At 34.6% G+C, this 21,589-nt stretch overlaps 1 protein-coding gene across 4 annotated transcripts in view; it reads right to left on the bottom strand.

The window, feature by feature from the left end:
• Positions 1-350: 350 nt before the first annotated feature.
• U2SURP (U2 snRNP associated SURP domain containing) overlaps positions 351-21,589 on the bottom strand; it is a 57,565-nt gene continuing 36,326 nt past the window's right edge. For all 4 annotated transcript variants that reach the window (XM_025375450.1, XM_025375447.1, XM_025375451.1 and 1 more), the window contains 8 exons: positions 21,122-21,278; positions 20,262-20,357; positions 19,508-19,574; positions 15,298-15,457; positions 9,836-9,946; positions 7,127-7,245; positions 5,766-5,942; positions 351-4,577 (listed from right to left, as the gene is read on the bottom strand). In XM_025375450.1, the coding sequence (XP_025231235.1) occupies positions 4,439-4,577; positions 5,766-5,942; positions 7,127-7,245; positions 9,836-9,946; positions 15,298-15,457; positions 19,508-19,574; positions 20,262-20,357; positions 21,122-21,278 (1,026 nt within the window). In that variant the 3' untranslated portion in view covers positions 351-4,438. The remainder of the gene's footprint in view (positions 4,578-5,765; positions 5,943-7,126; positions 7,246-9,835; positions 9,947-15,297; positions 15,458-19,507; positions 19,575-20,261; positions 20,358-21,121; positions 21,279-21,589) is intronic.

Here is a 21,589-nt window from a genome sequence, read left to right on the forward strand (position 1 = left end):
ACAAAGTATTTAGAGATACATATAAGTTGTTATCTGCATGTTGATGGTATGTAAGGTTCACTGTACTATTTACTTTTGTAGAATGTTTAAAATTTTCCTCAATGAAATAAACAGAATAAAATAACTTTTAAAAAAGGCAGCAATAAGGAAATGAAATTTCCTAACCAAGAGAACCACTAGCATGAAAATACCTGATTATAGTTTAAACATGTAAAATGTAACATTTTAGCCATAACTGATAAACATGTCACATCACTTATTTCACTTGAGAGAAAGCTGCTGAAAAACTAATTATTAACTGGGCTTGCATCTGAAAAACAATATGGAGAAAATTACATGGACAGTCTAAGTTTGCTATGAAAACAATGTACTTTTATTAATTAAAAGTCAAAAAGAACAAAAGGGAAATTTCACAACCTTTGTTTGCAACTATATAATCTTTATGTAGAAAAACTATAAAGTGACAGTCTGATCTGGAAAGCAGCTCAACAATAAACCTAATCCTTACATCAAAATAAAGTAAATTATAGAATCAGTTCACCCAAAAGAAATTGTCTTGCTGTAGAATATTTTAGCCCAACTGATTTCAACTATATTACTCTCATTTCTGACAAACTGTCTTTCCTGATATTTCAAATCACCGGAGATGTAACAGACAAGAACCCGTTGAAGTAAAATAATAAAACACAAATACTCCAAGCACAATTACATGTGACATGATGAGTGCATTTAATCTACAATCTACAAAACTATACAAATTACCAATTATACATATAATCCATTTACATTGAAGCTCCATGAGGTGGTACTGAATAAACACTGAGGCATCAAATTTTCAACAATGGAACAAGGCTCACGGAACAGCAGCACATTCCCACCTTTTAGTCTATCATCTCAACACTTCCCCTGGAATTTGCACTTATTTATATATTATCTAAGTCCTACGAAGTTGGTAACAAAAATTTTAAAAGTCAAAAGGATAATGAATTAAACACTCCCTAAAATCTATTCTAAAACATGCGTGTGAAATAATGAAGACACCAAGCACTTTGTAAATGTGAGATTTTACAGTCACATGTTCCTTTAAACTTATACTAGTATCCTCACTAGTATCTGCACAATTTTCTGTAATAAAGCTTTTCACTAAAACTTAAGAGGAAAACAACAAACAAAAAAACCTTATTTTTAAACTGTACAGTCTTAGAAAAGTGGTACTATTTATTTTTAAAACCAACTTTTTCTGCTAAAGAAATCACACTGTGTGGTCAGAACAGTTTAAGTCACTTTGGCAATACAGAGATTTATTTACCCTTATTTTGAATAACAATGATGATGATAAACTATTGTCATGGTCATATTTTTCAGAACTTATGCCACCATGGAGGCAAATGTGTACAGAATATTTCTAATAAACCTAAATTTAATCACAGTTAAAATTTCTCAAAAGTATTTTCAAGTGCTCAAGAATATTAAAGTTTGGGGGGATATACATAAGTCATAAATAAGCAAGTATTCCCTCCAAGATTCATTAATTGGGATAAAGTCTCAGGGTAAGCCCACAAGAATGGTCTGCAATAAAGAAAAATCAGGTCTGTGTAGAGTAACGTCTGCCACCTTTAGCAGAAAAGCCAATAATATTCTGAGCCAAATAAAAGCATCTTTTGATTCAGCACTTTCTGTTGTGTTAGTTTTAATTTCTAACTTCTCAACATGTTATAGCTCAGAAATTCCCATATGCTTACTATCTATAACAAGGAACTATATCGTTAAAGAAAAAACTCAGAGACATGATCATTTTCCATCATAGGTCTGTCTCTCTTTGGTAAGAAACAGACCAACACTTACTTATTTTCTCTCACCTACAGAAGAGAGGGGAGTTAAATGTCATTAACCTAGTAAACAATTCCTGTGTATAAACATTAAGTTGGAGGGTAAAGAGCCTAAATCATGCCCTGAACAACTCTAGCAAGTAGCTGTGGTAGAGGACAATAGGTGTCCACAGATAGAACATGATCTTTCCTGTAACTGGAAGACCATGCCTATGAACATTCTAGTGAACCTATAGAAATTTTGCTCTGTAACTTGAGTGTCCTTCGGACAAGAAACATGAATAATGTTATTATTAAAATATGGTAGAATATCTTCCCCCTTATAAGTCACCAACTTCTGATCCCATTAAACTTTCATAGAATCCATGGGGGTATTAAGTAGGTTTACTCTAGATATTCTGTCATGAAGTAAAACTGGAAATAACCTATCTAATAATACCACTAAAAATTCAAGAAAAAAAAATCCAATACAATCTAATACGTACATTAACAAATTTCACAGAATATATATTCTATCAGGCCTAAGAAATCCTTACCCACCCAACCAAAAGAAAGTCAGTTTCACCCACTATAAGATAAACTATGATACTTGTATGTGGATCCAGAAAAAAAGAACTGCTAAACTCCAATGTAGTAGGAAAAATATTACAAATAAGCACCCAAAACTGACCTAAAATTTTCTACTCAATCCTGCAGGATGTCTTTTTTTAAAGAGAGAGAAATAAGCATCCCTTGCAACTTGACTGGAAAGATTATTACCTGACCAATTATTTCTAAGCCTATACTAGAAACTAGTGTAAGATGGAATGCCAAAATCACCACCAACTCGACACTACCGTTATTTTTGCAAAGAAAGGTAGTTATATAAAATTCCATTCTCCCAGGCAATGAACAGGAGAGAAAAACATGTTATTTTTTAAATGGCTACATTTATAGGTTTTTGAGTATCAGCACCAAATGTTCACTTTTAATTATTCTGAACAAATTTTTAGGAATTAATGTTTCCTAACAAAATGGACTAACAAAACAGTGAATAAGGAAATGACTTTCAAGCAATATTTGCATGCTGATAAGAACCATCAAGTAAAACAGCGATTGGTTCATTTCCAAAGCTACTGTGGGTGTGCACCGTTTGGAAATAGTGTATCTCACTGCTCAGCTAATATAGCTACTCTCCAAACCATGGGTACAGCATATCTTATTTTGTGACTAGGCAAGATTAAGTAAAACAAGTTGAAAAGATTTTTTAAAAAAGCAAGTTAAATCAAAATAATCAATTGTTAGAATAGTTTTCTACTTTCTCTTTTAGGGAGGAAAAAACCCATCAAACCACTGTATAAAGTGTCTACATAAAAAATTGAAATCAAGATTCACAAATAATAGTGTCAGTTCAATTCTACATAACCCTTTATTATATTTATAGCAGTATTATGACCAACATTACACAAGTTTTATTTCTTCCTCATATCGTAGCAAATTTATTTTCATAAGAGTTCAACTCTGCAAATGGTTTAAATCAACTTTTTGAACCTTGAATTTACAAACCATTAGATACTAAGTTTCCTGAAATACATTTTATTTTTAAATTTTATTTAAAGCTACAACTAAACCCAAGTCTCTTGGGGGCGGGGGTGGGGGGAGTAGGCGGGGAACCAACTAAGCTGTTTAAACAGAAACTTGTAAAAAATATTCTGATGCCAGTGTTTGAAAGATAGCCTACAGAAGATTATAAAAGGTCAACGATCATACAAGAGAATTATTCTATGGCCAAACCGTGTTAGAAAATTTGTTTGACAAATAAACTTTTTTCATAATAGAAGAGGAATTGAAAAGATATTTAATTTCCCCCTAAAAGTAAGTAGTTGCTCAGAACATAAGTTGGATGTATGGAAATCATATTGCTTCTGTGAAAAAATGTTTTATCCAGGCATTCCACTAACAAAACGCCATGCCATATCTACCTAGTCTTTGATATGTGGGTATTAGTATTACCCAAGAGAAACTTATCAAAGAAAATGGTTAGCAAACCACCAAATAGGAGTCTCAGGCTCCTTAATTTGGATAGTCATCTTAGTAAATATAAAACTTAAGCTACTTGAACACTGGGGCTTATAAAGTGCATCAGGTATAAGAAACACAACAGTAGTGTGAAACTCAGTAGGACTTTAAGGGACTTAATATCACCGGTGGGGCAAAAAAACAACATTATAGTTTTCTGTTCAGATTTTATTTGAAATCTAATTCAAATTGTCAAAGCTACAAAAGGGGGGAAGACATCTGTATTATTTTTGCTAAGTCACAACATCCTAAAACAAAATACTACTACTGTCAGCAGATCCATTATACACATTTCTGATGAAATCCATTAGAACAATAAAAATTTCATCTTGAGAAATAGCCACAATGAAAGTAATTTACACAATATAAAACAATGACATCTACAGATGCAGTTGCTCATGAGTTTACACATGCATACACAAACAAACAAACAAAAAACCCCAGGAATGCTCTTTCATTTGATTTTTTGTTTTTGTTTTTTTAAAAAACAGACCATTCAGGCACAAAACAAATCGCATTTCCAATAAGTGACAGCATCTTAAAAATTTACGTCAGTGTTTGTTTTTCTTTGACTTTTTATGAGACCTGTGTGGAGATCTGGACTGGGATCTGGACTTCTTCCCTGATTTTTTAGGGGATCTAGACCGTGATCGCCTAGACCTCTTAGGTGTCCTTGAACCAGATGGTGATCTAAGGAAACAAAAAAATCCCAATTGATAAAGAAAGAACTCATGTGATCAAAATTGATTATCCTTAAACTATTGAAAATGACCTTTAACAGAGCATGGTGAAAAATCACTGGAATAAGACTATGAACCTCTAAACTTTAAACTCTATTATACATACACACACACGGATTTATTTTGTACTTACTATGCACTGCATCAATGATCATCAGTAGAGCACTTGTTTACAAAGACAGATTTCTGTGCCTTATCACTGCTCTACTGAATCAAAATCTCTGGAGGTTAGAACTAAGAATTCGCATTTTTAACAAGCTCCCCAAGTGACCGATAACCCCCAAATTTGAACCTTTAATCTACAAGATAAAGTTCAAAGTTGCACCTAAGATCATTCGCAAAATTTAAAAAACACAGCAGCTTTGAAGTTTATCACCTTGAAGCAAACAACTACTGCAGTATCGTTCAAGGGCATCATTTAAGACATTATAATTTTGTAAGTGCTGTGTATGAAGATTACTCAAACCAATAAACACACATGTACATATACATACATATATAACACATACATACATATATATGCAAGTGCCATTTAGAAAAGGAGAAAGGTATCTATTCTATAAAGATTTCACTAAAAATAGTTACAGTAATAAAGTATTAGCATATAAAGCAGTTTTAGCTCTTAGGAAAATTCCTCTATGTATCACCAGATAAATAATACATTTCTGAACCATTTTTCTGGAACTAAAGGAAAAAAGTATATGAAATACTAAAATACATACTGAAAAAAATGTATTTATGATATGTATTTCCAAAAGTATCTACCCAAGAACTTGCTAATAATATTGCTATGGGGGAAAAATGTATGTTGCTTTCAGCTTTGACAAAAATCCAATAATATTCTATAGAAACTAAAGAACAGAATGAAAAGTAAAGCAGCTAACCCTATTCCACAGAAAACACTGGATATGATGTTTAAAATTCTTGGCTGGTCCTCACTTGTTAGAAGCCTTCACTTCAGTCATGAAAGAGATCGAGATGAGGAGGTGGGAAGGAATAACCAAAAATGAAAGTGTACCTCTTTGGTTTTCTAAAATCCTTAAAAAAAAAATGTATGCCAACCAAATTATTTTCAAAAGCTGATGAAATGACAAGGAAACTAGTATCTGAAATATTAGCAAAAATGACTTGCATTTACCTTTTGGCTTTTTTGCTAACATCTCTAGGAGAATCTTTGTGAGATGACCTGGACCGTGAGCTCTCTTTATGAGATCTTTCTGAACGCTCTGATCGCTCCGATTTTGGTGATGGGGATTTCACTCGTCTACCACTGCTACTGCGAGATGGGCTGGGGGATGTACTGTGTCGCCTCTTCCTATGAAACAAAGCCCCCAAAACATTCCATAAATGAGCAAAGGATCAGGTATTCATTTTCCTTTACTAAATTAGCTATTAATTCCTACCAGCTTACTCTAACTTTTATTCTAACCATGTAATGTTACTTTTAACAATATTCAAAGTCCTTTGTAACAAGAACAAGTAAGTCTTAAAGATAGGTTGTCAAGAGACAACAACTGAATTCAACTAAATTGGATTTTCTCTTTGCAATGAGAGAGGTTATTAAAACAACTGGCAAAATTCAATTAAGGTCTCTGGATTAAATATCAGTTTTTTTAAATGTTAATTTCCTAAACTGATTATTTTTATTGTGGTTAAATGAATGTGGTTAAGAGAATGGGGCATCATGTTGGCAAATTATTCTTAAATGGTTGGAGATGGGACAGAAGAGGAAGAATAAAGCGAAAGTAGAAATACTTTAACATTTGGGTAATGTGGGTAAAGGGTAACTATCAATTATACTATTCTTGCAACTTTCCTATAAATCTAAAATTATGTCATAATAGTAATAAAAGACAAAAAAGTAGCAAACTTTTAACCAATTGGCATAACTTGTTATTTGTAACTATCTGTAGAGTGACTAAGCTAGATTATTATTTGCAACGGCTTGGTCTTTTTATTAGGAAAACCTCAGTTCAGTTAAAGGAAACAATTTTCTTTACTCAATCAGATTTAGGAACTGTGAGAGTAAGAAATAAAAACGGAAAGAGAAATGCTTTTGATTAGAATGAAGACTTAAAGTGACCTATGGCCTATGTAACAATCTCCTTTAAAGATAAGACTAAGACTCAAGTTGACAAGTAGCAGCCTCAAGCACAAATACTGGAAAAAAATGCTTAAATTGGATGCAACAAGGAAGATCTAGCAAGTTGTTTTGTTACACAAGCCTCAGGTTTGATATCTAATACTGTAATTGAATTCTTGCACTGAACTAAGGCTAAGGATACCATATAAACCATGTGAAGGGATGATGCACCCAGTTAACTAAGTGCCAACTAAATGCCCCATTTCTCTGCTACTTCCGCCTTCTGCAAGCAGGACCCAAACAAGTTTATCATGAACAAACATTTCCAGTTTGCTGGCATCAATAATGAAAATATTATAAAACACCACTGCAAATCTTGAAACCACTAAATGCATTAAATATGAGAAATGTTATACCTTTCCTTCCTTGTCGGAGTACACTCATCTTTTTCCTTCTTGTCTTTGGAGCGAGATTCCAATTTTTCTTTATCTTTCTTGTCTCTTTCTCGTTCTCTTTCTAACTCTTTCTCTTTCTCCTGTTATTTTTTATAGAAAATATTAAGTTGTTTAAAAATATCAATCTGGGTTAATCTCATTTATATAACAATATTTTCTCTTATAGGAAATAATTTTTAAAATTACTACTTAAGGTACAATACTGTTTTTTAAAAAAATCTACGCCTCCAGGGAAAACTAGTCATTTCTTTTGCTTATACTAAATAAAACTAATCCTAGCAACAGCAGCTAAACATTTACTGAGTGCTTACCACAGGCCAAACAATGTACTAAACAACTTTCCACAGACCATTTCATGCAATCATTTAAAGCATCCCTAAGAAAATTATTATTATCCTCATTCTAGAGATGAAAATTGAGACTCAGAAAGATTAAGTACCATGTCCATGGTCACATAGGAGAGTCAGGTCAGAATTTGAGACCAAGCTCTAGAATCAGAGCTCTTCCCCTACTGTCCCACCTGCCGAAAAGTTCGAATCAGAAAAAGCCAACAATGTACTGCCCTATCCATCACAAGTTACAATAAAATAGTCAGTAGAAAGTGATCCCTCTAACTATAAACAAGTTGATTTAATCAAAAAGAGCTCTTACCAAAGAAAAAAGGCTGGAAAAGGAAAATGGTTATTCATAGTATCTTCCATCAAAATTTTATGAGTGGGAAACAAGTACCAATTACACTGCAAATTTTAAATCCTAAATACAAACTGACTACATGACTCTACAATAAACCAAAAAAATAACATATTTGCATGCTACAACTGTCACTTCTCATTTGAAATTCTGATTTCTGCATACAAAGGAGTGGCTACGGACAATAAATCCACAAAACTAAGTTCGTTCTTCATTAACAGGAATTTCTCTATGATTTATATGCATCAAGCAAGCTATGTGATAGCTGATTCTTCTAATTTTTAAAAGGTGAAAAAAGCCTATACCAGAAGTTGGCAAACACTTTTTATACAGAGCCAGACAGTAAATACTCTATGCTTTGTGGGCCACATACAGTCTCTGTCACAACTACTCCACTCTGCCACAGCAGAGTGAAAGCCACCCTACAAAATACCTAAGTCAATGTGCATAGCTGTGTTCTAATACAACTATTTACAGAATCAGGCAAGGATCATGTTCCTTCTCTCCAATTATAATCATAGAGTGCAAGGAGACTAAAGTGGTAATGTAAGTATTATTCATTTTGTGCTTGCTACCATCAGAACAGTGAGCATCTCAAGGCGTAATAGGAATATGGGGGTATAGGTAAGCAGCATCTTTTTTTTTTTTGAGACAGAGTTTTTCAAGCTTGTTGCCCAGGCTTTTTCAAGCTTGTTGCCCAGGCTAGAGTGTAATGGCGCCATCTCGGCTCACTGCAACCTCCGCTTCCCAGGTTCAAGTGATTCTCCTGCCTCAGTCTCCTGAGTAGCTGGGATTACAGGCATGTGCCACCATGCCCCGCTAATTTTGTATTTTTTTAGGAGAGACGGGGTTTCTCCATGTTGGTCAGGCTGGTCTCGAACTCCTGACCTCAGGTGATCTGCCCACCTCGGCCTCCCAAAGTGCTGGGATTACAGGCGTGAGCCACTGCACCTGGCCATAAGTAGCATCTTTTACAAAATCTCATTTATCTTTTTTCCAAATATATACAGTGCAACTTTTTAAAGAGTAGTGCTGAGCAGACTGACTTCTCTGGTGATCTGTAGGATGCATTTCCTGATTGATAATGAAAATGATTTCCTGATTCAGATGTCTACTTTACAGGAACCATAGTATAGCTAAAATACTTATAATGAAGAGTAACAGTAATAACAGTAGCTATTATCTAACTCATAATCTTACAAAATTGGGAATATCAACCCAGTTTCAGAGAAAAAGCAGGCTACAGTGACTTGCCTAGGAGTACACAGCAGAGAGCGGCACCACAGTTGCTCTACCAGACTCCTCCCCGACACCAGTTTTGTATATTAACAACTTCATAGTGATTGTAAGTTCCCTTTTTATGGCTCTTTCCTATTTCACTTTCTATATAATCTCATTATTATTATTACTCTTTGCAATGACAGTCAAAATTAATAGCAGTCTCAACAAAATTCCTGGAGTTCCTGGTTCTAAAATTCTCTGCATGTTCCTATAAATTTTGTGATGCACGAGAAGATAAAGTGCCTCAAACACTCAAAGCTCACCAATGAGGTATTCTACCACTTGCTGTCCCTCCTTGGAAACCATGAGAAATGAAATAAACTTCTCAACACCAGAACTTCCCAAACCCTGCCTCCATCTTTTTCTTTCTGTACCACCTCTCAGGGTTGTTGGTGTCTCACCGTCACAAATGTGACTTGTCCTGAAGGGTTTTCCAGTTTCAAAAGCATGCTGTTAGCAGAATTAATCTTCTTGTCCACAGGTAGTACCCAGAATAAAATAGTGTGCTGTTGCCTTTCAGCTCCTTTCCAATCCAAACACTTTTAAAAAATCAAATTTCAAATGTTTCTAATTGTCTACCAGTATTCAAAATTTATACAAAGGATATAATTTGAAATCATTTTTAGGTATACCAATATTCTAGGTAGTCAAATAAATAACTTCAAAAAATGTGTATTGTTGGGTATACTTATTCCTTACTCGTTGAAGAAGTTTATCTCTGTAGTGTTCTACTTGCTCCTGAAAACTCTGGCCTGGTTTTTTAGGTCTTTTCCCAGATTCCAATTCATCCTGAAACTTCATAACTTTGAGCTGTGAAATAAAACATTTTAAAAATAAGCATTTTCATCATTCTAGATTCTCAAGCACTGTTTTGCTTCTTTTCTATAGCAAAATAGTAACTAATTAGTACTTAGTCAAAATATAACCTCACCTGAAGGCCAACTGTCAGACAAGTCCAACTAGGCAAAAATCAGCTGACCAGATGGGAGCCCTCTCTGGTCATGAGAGGATTCAAAAACCATGAGTCGTGCTTCATGGCTGTAAGAACCAACCCACTTACTCTCAACACAATTATAACAAATTTGGTATCTGGTTCCCCAAATCAGAAAAGCAAGGTTGCTAAAGGCAAGCACACTGCCAGCAAGATATGACAGTCAGCAGAATGCAGATAAACATCTTTAAAAAACAGGCGGGGGTGGAAGGTGGGAGGGCTGTGACATTCCGGTTCAGCTCATGTAAGACCAAACACACAAAGTTGCACACAGTCTGAAGATCTCACTCACAGTGCAACCACTAGACATCAAAACACAAAGAAAAGGTTAAATCATATTTGGAGGGTACTTTATAAGACAGTAAGAGCAAATACTGATTAAAACAGACCAGGCCGGGCGCAGTGGCTCACGCCTGTAATCCCAGCACTTTGGGAGGCTGAGGCAGGCGGATCACCTGAGGTCGGGAGTTCGAGACCAGCTTGACCAACATGGAGAAACCCCATCTCTACTAAAAATACAAAATTAGCCAGGCATGGTGGTGCATGCCTATAATCCCAACTACTCAGGGGGCTGAGTCAGGAGAATCGCTTGAACCCGGTGGGTGGAGGTTGCAGTGAGCCAAGATGGTGCCATTCCACTCCAGCGTGGGCAACAAGAGCAAAACTCCATCTCAAAAAAAACAACAAAACAGAAAAACTTCCATCTCTTATTACCTATATAAGTGGACAAAGGTATTTGTACAAAATATTCATTGTAGCATTGTTTGTAAAAACAGACCACCTAGATAGATGTTTACCCAGAGATTTCTGGCCAATACACCTACACACAAACACATACATATAATATATAATGGCAATGGATAAAGATGTGAAAAAACTAGTAAAATCAGTTACAGGGAAAGAAAAAACCTGCAATAAGTGAGCTTAACTTTGCTTTTTATTCTGGAGATATAAGTATCTTAAAATTGTGTACTATATAAAAATAGTAAAAAGAATAAATTCATTATTTATTTTGAATTTAAAAATAAAGACTTCACAAAGTAGTTAAAATAAAAACTACCCTAAGGCTTAAAGGAGCTTAAATTACCCAAAAAATTTACAAGGGTGAAAATACCTTCTTCTTAATTTCTAAGGGAGGACTAATAAGGTGGAAAAGTATGAGGACCTGGAAGATCCTCCAAGTGGTAGAAAGCACATGGATCTTGGATGGTACCACTGGGCTGCCAATCTGCTCAATATTGTTCTACTCAAAGAGAAACAGGAAACATTCTTGTCCCACGAAATTGCTGTAGATGCTAACATTTTATCCTATTTTATTCAGACATTGATATATCCTTTAAATGGACTAAATGCTGCTACAGTATTTTATTTATACTTCAAAACAAGACCTCATTTGCTTTTTACCCCCTTTACTACAACTTAGTTTTTACCATTTCTCCCCATTCCAAGTGGTATTTTCTTTCTTTTTTTTTATTTTGAGATGGAGTCTTACTCTGTCGCCCAGACTGGAGTGCAGCGGCACTATCTCGGCTCACTACAACCTCCACCTGCCAGGTTCAAGCGATTCTCCTGCCTCAGCTTCCGAAGTAGCGTGGTTACAAGGCACATGCCACCAAGCCTGGCTAATTTTTGAATTTTTTTTTTTTTTTTTGGCAGAGATGGGGTTTCACCATGTTGGCCAGGTTAGTCTCGAACTTCTGACCCTCAGGTGATCCACCCACCTCGGCCTCCCAAAGTACTGAGATCACAGGCGTGAGCCGCCATGCCTGGCCCCAACTGGCATTTTCACTATTTTTGACTTCATGAATGTTTCTTCTACATTCTCCAATTTTGTCCTTTTTCCATCTGTTTTCGCTTTTTTTTTTTTTTTAATTATTTTTTGAGACAGTGTCTCACTCACCCAGGCTGGAGTGCAGTGGCAGTTATCTCAGCTCACTGCAACCTCCACCTCCCAGACAGAGTCTACCAGGTTCCTGCCTCAGCCTCCATGCCTAATTTTTGTATTTTTAGTAGAGACAGGGTTTCACCCTGTTGGCCAGGCTGGTCTCAAACTGCCCACCTTGGCCTCCCAAAGTGGTGGAATTTCAGACATATTTTCACTTCTATAATCAGGGTCTTTTATAATCAGAGCTTGATGTTCTCTCCTTCTCTTCTTTCAAAGCTCTCTAAAAGTCTACATTTTTTGTGTGTTTTAATCATGACTGCATTTAAAAAGATAAGATGTAAGGCTAAGAAAGCAAGGGGGTGGGGTGGGCAACATAAATAGCTAAGTTCATCACTGTGTGAAGCCTCTCGTGACCAAGATGACTCTTCCACAGAATGTATTTGTGGTAAATCGCTTTCGGTTAAAAAGAGTCAAACAATAGACCTGAATGTTACTTAGGGGAGAGGAGGGATTCCTAAGATCATCTTTTTAAAAATCACTATACAATTCCTACTTATAGTTCCTGTTAATATAGTCTAACCGAGGCTCAAGCACAAGTCCAAGACACACAGAAAACAGATGATCAAGGGTCTCAACACAAAAGGAAGTGGCCCATGCAATGGCTTAACCATCCCTCCCTTGTTGCCTTCAGGCAACAGACAGTTATCACCTTCCGACTCAACTGTTCACTCTTTCCTCAGGGACCAGGACAGAAAGTGATCCCTCTCTTCCAACAAGATAAAAGACCCTCCACTTGGTTCCCCACCCACTATTCTACTTGTTGGTAGAAATGGGGACAACAGAATGAGAAAAGGTAACTCCAGCCTAGGCACTGCTCTCAGTGTTATCTGAAAGATTAAGAACTGGCTTCTGGCCACCACCACATCATATAGCTACAAGATTTTTGAGTTTTTACAAAGCATGTTTTATAACACGAATCATTTGGTTTTTATTTACTCCATGCTAAAAAATGTTCAGCTATAGGTATCTTTATTAGGACTCATGTGGAGATGCAAAATTATTGTATATATACTATAGAATATAATAGAACTAATTAGAGAAACTAATTTAGAACTTAATTCTTTATTTAATGGTTCTCCAATAAAAGGGTTAGTACTCACTGGATTCTAAATCTCGAAATGGATATCCAAATTTAGGGGCAGAGAAGAGAGCTAGTTGTGAAAAGCCCTGGGATAAAGCTCATGAGCCCTGAGTTCTAGTCCAAGTTTGCCACCTGTTGTGGAACTTTATTCCATATGACTAAATCTCTCAGGGGAAATACAGGAGAAGGATTAGATAATTCTAAGATGAAGCCAAGATACACATTTTAAAATCAGGACTTAGTTCATAGTCCAAATCCCAGAAAGAAAACTAAGTTGTAAGAGGCAGTACCTAAGAAAGCAGGAGAAATAATCACTGAATACATAAAGGAGAGGCTAGATTACAAAAGAGCACATGTAGTATGGAAATGTATGCATATAAGGTGTATGTGTGCAATGTGCATGCATGTGTATTGCATATACACATATACAAGGTGGAAGAATAAGATTTGTAAAAACCACCTAAGTTAACAAAAAAGCTAAATTATATGGTTTCCTCTCTTTAAGTTAATAAGGAAATAGAACATTCTAAACAGTTGGGGCATTTATATAAGGGAATAGCTTCTATTATCAAGAAAATGTATTTTTATTTAACTCGAGTCTGTTTCTACTCCAACAGTTTCATCAGGTCAGAGAAAGGCAGAGCTTCTCATAAGGTGAGAGGCGTAAAAGAGGGGCATATGTAGGTTGAAAAGGTGCACACGTGAGTGTGTTCACTGACACACATCTTATCCCCCTAAAAATCATATTTAAAATGTGTATGAATACATCCCAGGAAAAAATAAATCAACTAATCAACTCTGAAAATCCTTCATGTCTACTTATAAATGACACCACGATGACTCTACGTAAGGTTAAAACAAAATGCTGTCTCTGTTTACTTTTCAGTTCGGTGATGTCTGACAAAGAGGTGGGCAAGAACTTGTATCAGCCCAACAGTGGTTATGTGGAGAAGTGGCAATGAGGTAATCAACGTGACAGGTATCATAAGTTAGTAAGGGAGACAGTATTAACATACAGTAGGCATTCAAAAATACTGTTCAATGAATGTATACAGTATGAAAATTCACTCTCATACATTCTTTAGAGGTTTGAGACTGATTGCTAAACTCCTGCTAGCATTTACTGGGAATATTTCATCCCCTTGAGGGCATTACAAAGCCCTTCTCTCTCTGACATGTCTGAATAGCCTTGGACAAAACAAAAGGCATTTAAAAAGGAGAGGGCGAGACCAGCCTGGGCAACATAGTGAGACGTAAGCTCTATGCAAAAAAAAAAAAAAAAAAATTAGTTGGGCTTGGTGGTGTACATCTGTAGTCCCAGCTACTCCAGAGGCTATCTCTTGAGCCTGGTAGCTTGACATTGCAGTAAGCTATGGTCACACCACTGCACTCCAGCGTGATCAACGGAGAGAAACCGTGTCCCCAAAAAAAAAAAAAAAAGAGAGAGGGGAGGGGGAAAAGGGAGGGAAATGTCTGCCTGAGATAGTCTGGGCTCTTCCATACATTTCCCCATTTTTTAGTATTAAGACCCACTCAATGTCTACTCTCCTCCATACTACAGGTACAGACATTAAAAATGAGCCTAATAAAATGTAAACTTAACTAGAACATGCCAGAAATATTTTACTTTTTCCTAGTTACATACTATGAACACTCAAAATGAAATGGATTTCTCATAGTACCTAACATATAATGTATTACATATGTATATACATATAATCTAGATATTAGAATCCATTTCTTCAGAGGATCTCCTATGTGCCATGTATTAGAGATACAATGATGAAGAGAAAACAGACATGGTCTTTTCTCTTCATGGAAAGTACAGCCTACTGAGGAAGAAAGACATTAAATAAGCAAGTAAGCAAACGAACAAAATACACATTCACATACATAACTCACAATACATATAAAATCACACAGTAATAAATAGGAAGAAGCAAGCAAGTCCAAAAGGGTAAGAAAAGGCTACTGTGAGTGAAAAGATGGTTGAAGAGGCCTGAAGAAAAGTCACCTGGTATGAAGAGTTCTAAGCAGAGAGAGGGAACAGTATGCACTAAGATATAATGCAATGAGGCAGCTTAGTTTGGTGGAGAAAGTGAAAAACCAATAAAGTGTAATTTAAGTTTCACTGCAACACCAACCTCAATTTCACGAAGTTTGGCTCGTTTTTCCTCACTCATTTCAGAGTACTTAGAGAACTTGGACTCAGTCATTTCTTCTTTGATTGGATTAGAGTACAAATGATGTTCTTCAGATTTGGAACTTTGAGTATCTTCTTCATCTTCACTTTCTTCTTCTTGACTTTAGAAATAAGCAGAATACATTATATGTCAAGACAGCAAGAGTGTACTATATTTTATAGTCCACCTATTTTATTTTTCATTGTCTTAGAGCTTAAATAATGCAACCAAAACATAATAGGACAATTCATACCTCAAGCATTTTTTGCAAAATATTTGATCAATATTTTATAGACAATTTTATAAAACACTTCTTTCCTCCACAGAAAATGTGTGAGCTTCAACATAAGCATACTTTAATAAATTCTGCTTATGTTATCTGTGTGCCTTCCATTTGTAACAAACTTTCCTTGCAGCAGTTAAATGAAACGAATAATCTAGTTTCTGCATACTTCACAGTTCAGAGTGATTTCAAGAAGCTTCATGTTTTCCATTCCTGAGTTACTTCACTCATATTATTTTGAGTAACAATATTCAAATATTGTATGTTCTCATTTATAAGTGAAAGTTAAGCTACCCATGCAAAGGCATAAGAATAATACAATGGACTTCTGGGACATGGAAGGATGGGAGGGGGTGAGGGATAAAAGACTATAGTATATATTGGGTACAGTGTACATTACTCAGGTGACAGGTGCACTAAAATCTCAGTAATCACCACTAAATAATATATCTATGTAACCCAAAACCACTTGTACCCCAAAAACTATTAAAATGAAAATAAAAATTAAAAAAGCTGTATGTGAGACTTTAGTAACTTCAGCAGAGCCTATAATCAATCTAGAAAATTTACATGAGCTTGAGTCAGTTACTATGAAATAATCAATACAGCCGGTAAAGACCTTACCTGATTAGCACATAACCTTAATAACAAAGCAATGTATGCATTTTATATATTAGCAAATATCAGTATTCACATTTTAGTTGATTCTGAAAGTTGCACTGGTTCTGGGTCAGACAGGAAGAAAATAAAAACCTGAGAGACTATCATGAGTAAGTCACTTAGAATACAAAGAAGAAAAATTCTCCTGTCCTTCCAGAAGCAATCTAGTGGAAACACAAATAGGAAACTATGTGTAAAGCTGGTCATCAATGCTAGTACAGGATTAACAAAATGTTCTTGAAGCACAAAGAATGAATGGTTTTTTAAAAAATATATTTTACATTCTGGGACTGGGTTGTGTGTGTGTATGTATTATTGGCAAATAAATCTGGGCAAAACAAGATACCCATGTACAAACAAACTCAGAATGTTTATGTATATACAAACAAAATTCCTACAAACAATGTTGACTGTGATAACAACATTACTGGCATAACCTAGAACAAATGCTGTTTTGCCTTTAATACTTGAACCTCACAAGCCTTTCTGTTAGTATTTGGGTACTAAGGACATTCTACGATAAGTAGAAAGATTCCTTTTAATACACATGTAGAATTATTCCTAACAATGTAAAAACGGTTATAAACAAATTCTTTCCAAATAAAATTTAATTAAAGTCTTACGTAATAAGACCTTCCTTGTATGACAGAAAAATTTACACCAGGCAGATAAAAAGAAAGGCTGTCAATTCAGAATCAGAAAAGATATGATACTGAGAAAATTCTGATACTAGTTTTTAAATTTCTCAACCAAAGGTCCTTTCTAGACATTACAAAAATATTTTACTAACTCCATCTTCAGAACCACACAAATCATTAATATCACCATATGGGTACAACTAAATACAGTATTAGTTAAGGAAGAAAAAAGTCCAAACCAACAGTTTAAAAATATTCTTTTTGGAAAAAAAGCTTTACTTAATATTTCTCATTAATTTGTCAGTAATTTCCTAAATATACTTTTTAGTTAATTTTTTTTGAAACACAAGAATTTCCTGTTTTATGGTACACAAAATTTTACAAGTGTTTCAGATGCTTTTAGATTGTTGAAGTGTATGTCTGTTTATGTAAACAGGGATGTTTACTGAAGAATTATTCTAGAAGAGTCAATAAGGACATGACTTTGTTAAACTGAGTCACAGTTACTATAAAATACAATACAGCAGATATTGATCACTTAACCAATTCTAGCCTGTAAAATTTTTTCTAATTTTATTCTTTGGTAAACATCCTTGTATGCTTACCCAAATGTTTGTTTTCAATAATAGATGAACACAGAACAGGTAAATAGATTAAAATGGAATAATACCAATGATACTGAATGAAAAACGTGTCACAGAATAGTATGTACAGTAGTATTACATCATTTACGTTCAAAGAGCTATGCATGTTTTTATATACACAGAAAGGGTCTAGATGGTTGAACATTAACATTTAACCATATTACTTAAGACTTTTTAAATGAGCTCTATTCATGATTTAAAATATGTAAATATTTTAAATTGCTATTATAATTTTTTCAAGGCTTAAGCAGTTTTTCTAAACTGGTTTTGGCCTTAGCTTTTAGTCACAATTCGAGGTTCAAATCATATCATAGCTTATTCCTCTTGTTCTTTAAAAAGACATGCAAATTCAAGATTCTAAATCAATACAGTATTCAATACAAATGAAATTGCTTTTTGTAACTTTTCTCCAAAACGTGCTTTAAAAATCACATTTCTGCCACAAATCACAATATTGCCACAAAATACAGTAATTACTAGTTACAAAATCAGCCTTAAGTAAAAAGGCATTTAGGATTCAGCCACTAGAGAGTAGTAGTGAGGCATGAGAAAATTTCAAGGATCAGAAGCTGAGCAAAAGCTTTTTTTCCTTGCTTTGTACTTTCAGTTATGTTTACATTATTATGATTTACCGAGAATTCCTAAGAAAAATGAAAAATCTAAAATTATACTTCTGGTGATCCAGGCTTCCATCATTGTATGATTATTTCAACATCAATGCTAAAATGTACTCATATTCCAAACATTAACACAAATATCAGTTTTATGCCAAAAAAAAAAAACCTAATACCTTTAGAAATAAAACTAATGAAACAATACTTTTTTCAGTTCAATGGCTTTTCTATCCTTCCTTCCCCCTAAATTAAATAATTATTTTATGAGTACATATACTACTTTTAAAGCAGTGATTCTAAAATGATAAGATGTTACTAATCATAGGATCATGAACATAAAAAGGGTTCAGAAAACCACTGTTTTAAAGCAAACTGAACTAAACTATTCTCAATTTGTGTATTCCTAAACAGCCTCAGACAGCTATTTCCATTAGCAAGCCACATCTATATTTTGTAAATATTTTGTCATCATCACTGCTGACTTGTTCTAATCACACCAACATTTCTAAAAAACATCATTGTAGACAAGTTTTCACCATCATATCAAGCTGTGTTTCTATAGCCTGCTGACTGATCACATTTTCCCAACAATCCAAATGCCCATTTATTAAATCCACACAAATGCCCATATTGTGCTAGGACACACAGGGGCTTTCTCTTTGCTCTCACTTCCATCTGAGAACAATAGAAGAATGCAAAATTTTAAAAGACAGTAACCTGTGCTTTGTGTTTGTGATAACCATCTCTTCTACTCATTTAAAAAAAATAAAATAAAATCAACTCCCTTTGCAATGATTTTGAAAAGTGTCAAGCACTTCCTAAAACCTACCAATATAAACTTGCAGGAGAATCTAAGAGCAGAGTGTCAAATACAGAAACAATTTTGGGGTGATTACCAAACAGCAAAATCAAAATTATTTCTCTATATTTCAAAAGAAAAGATTTTTTTCCTTTGTATTCATTCTTAGTTCTTCTGAAAGGTTTATATTTAAATTAACACAATGGCCATAATGCAGTATTTTTCTTAGCAATGTACAATCCAAAAGAAAGGAGTATAACCTTTCCTACTCACATTTTAAAAACCACTTTTTGTGGAGCCCAAAACAATATTTGATGGCAAAGATTTGAAACAAATGCAGTTGACCAATTAGTAACTACAAAGTGAGAATGTAACCCAGCGTAAAAAACTCACAAGCAAAATGAAACCAGATCCATCAAGACCAGAAAGCAAAAGTGAAGTTTTCCACTTCACTATTATTTCAACTATATCTCTTAATGAAAAAGGGAATGTATATGAACAAGAAACAGTATATTTGGAACTTAGATTCTTACTTTTGATTTTCTTCTTCTTCTGATTCTTCATGCTGGTCAAATAATTCCCATTTAGAAGTTGTAACAGCTGAATAGAAGGAAAATGAGGATGTAATTCCATGAGGTAAACTAGCATTTTTGCAGCAGCACAGTGGAAGCTCAAGCTTTAGAACTGAAAAGTTTATATTACATAAGTTTCCTTTATCTATGTTTATCAATTCTCTAAATAGCTATTTATATGCCAATTCTCTTTCCTCACACCTACAGTATAATTCAAATTCATGAAGTGATGAATAATGTCATCCCTGTTTCTGTGTTGAATATTAAGATTTCATTAGAACCTACAAATAGTAACAATTATGGATTATTAGCACTAGGATACAGGTCTAAGTAAGTGTGAGACAGGTCTAAATGGCATCTAATCAGTCTAGGATTATGGGAGGGTCAAATCAAAAAGTTTCTCTGAAACTGACCTCTATGTAGATTTCTACGTAGGTACAGCTTCCTATCTACATTTACTACTAAAATGCCTTAACTTGAAAGGTTTTCAGTGATATCTCATTACTCTCAAAGCCTCCAAACTGAAGGACCTAAGAAAATTGTAACAGCAACACTAACCACAATAAAAGTGTACATTAGACACAAAATACGGTAACATTGAGTATTAAGGTTAAAATGTGTTACAAAACATAAAAGGAAAACATATATACAAGCACACCAATAAATAACTTATTAAGTACTTAATGTAAAAAATACTCATTTTACTTTTACTCACCCTGTGCTTCCAATTCAGATTCATCCACAGCTTCCCATTTTGATGGGGCAACTTTAAATATAGGCTCATTCTTCTTTGAGTCTTCAGTTGCATCCACTATTAGGGAAAGATAAGCCATTAACCCTGACGACTACGGGATGATGCAAAGTATTACATTCATGGGTGTTCACCATACTATTAAAAAGCAAAGTAAAATAAGGACACGGATGGACCAACCGTAATCCTGAGAACAAGGACTATGACTAAACCAATTCTCTGCATCTGAGGGCAAAATTTTTAACAGTATATATTATATCAATTCAGAAAATACAGGTTAGTAATATATTAAGCAAATGAAGAAGTTGAGAAGTAAAACAAATCTTTAACAAATCTCTACAAAACTGCATACATTATTCAATATTTAAACATATAATTCAAATGTACCAAAGAGCTGTGTACAGTTCCTATTTTCAAAATGGTTCTAGGCAGCTAGGAAAACTGAAGTTGTAGGTTAGAAAAACTAATAATAATACAGAACTGATAAAACCAGGTACCCAGGAATATGCATAATTGAACACAAGATTTTGCCTATAATTTCCTGACAATTAAGACAAAAAGAGAAACTTGCTAATGTTATAGAAGGCTGATTGTCCCAGCAAAGAAATGTGACCAGAAAAAATGCTGCTTTCTTGGCCTTTTATATACATAGCATACAAATAAATGTATTACTGGGTATTTGAATTTTGAAAAAATCAGAAATAGTTAACTTGATACCTTCATGAGAAACTATAACCTTCTTCCATATCAGCATGTATGGAAATTAAGAGTTCTGGTCACCAAACTTATTAGCTAGATTTAATCAGTTTGAAATTTGAACTTACAAGGCACTCCATCAAGATCATCATCAAGACTTTTTATAGGGACTCCATCAAGATCATCAATGGGAGTAGCATCAATAGGAATTCCATCTACATCTTCCAGAGGTGCACCATCAAGCTCTTCCTCAATGGGGGCACCATCAAGGTCATCTGGAACATCCTATGGAAATGTGTACTATTATAACATTTTCCTTTGCTTGCTGAAGTCACACTGCTTGTAAGATTAATTTGTAATCCAGTACAAGCCAACATACCAGGACACCCACAATCCAAGGTACATTGTAAGAACATAGTAAGAATATATATTCTATCATCCAGTTTGCTAAAGAAGCAGTCAGTTGTGCATTTATCTAACATTTACCAAGTGTTCACTGGTGCCAGGTACCATGTAAGGAAATGATGAGCAGAAACAAATTTGGTCCCCCTGTTACAGAGCCTGGTAAAGGTTTTTGTTGTTGTTTTGGGGGGTGG

The sequence above is a fragment of the Theropithecus gelada genome, chromosome 2, assembly GCF_003255815.1.
Source record: "Theropithecus gelada isolate Dixy chromosome 2, Tgel_1.0, whole genome shotgun sequence".
NCBI lineage: Eukaryota > Metazoa > Chordata > Mammalia > Primates > Cercopithecidae > Theropithecus > Theropithecus gelada.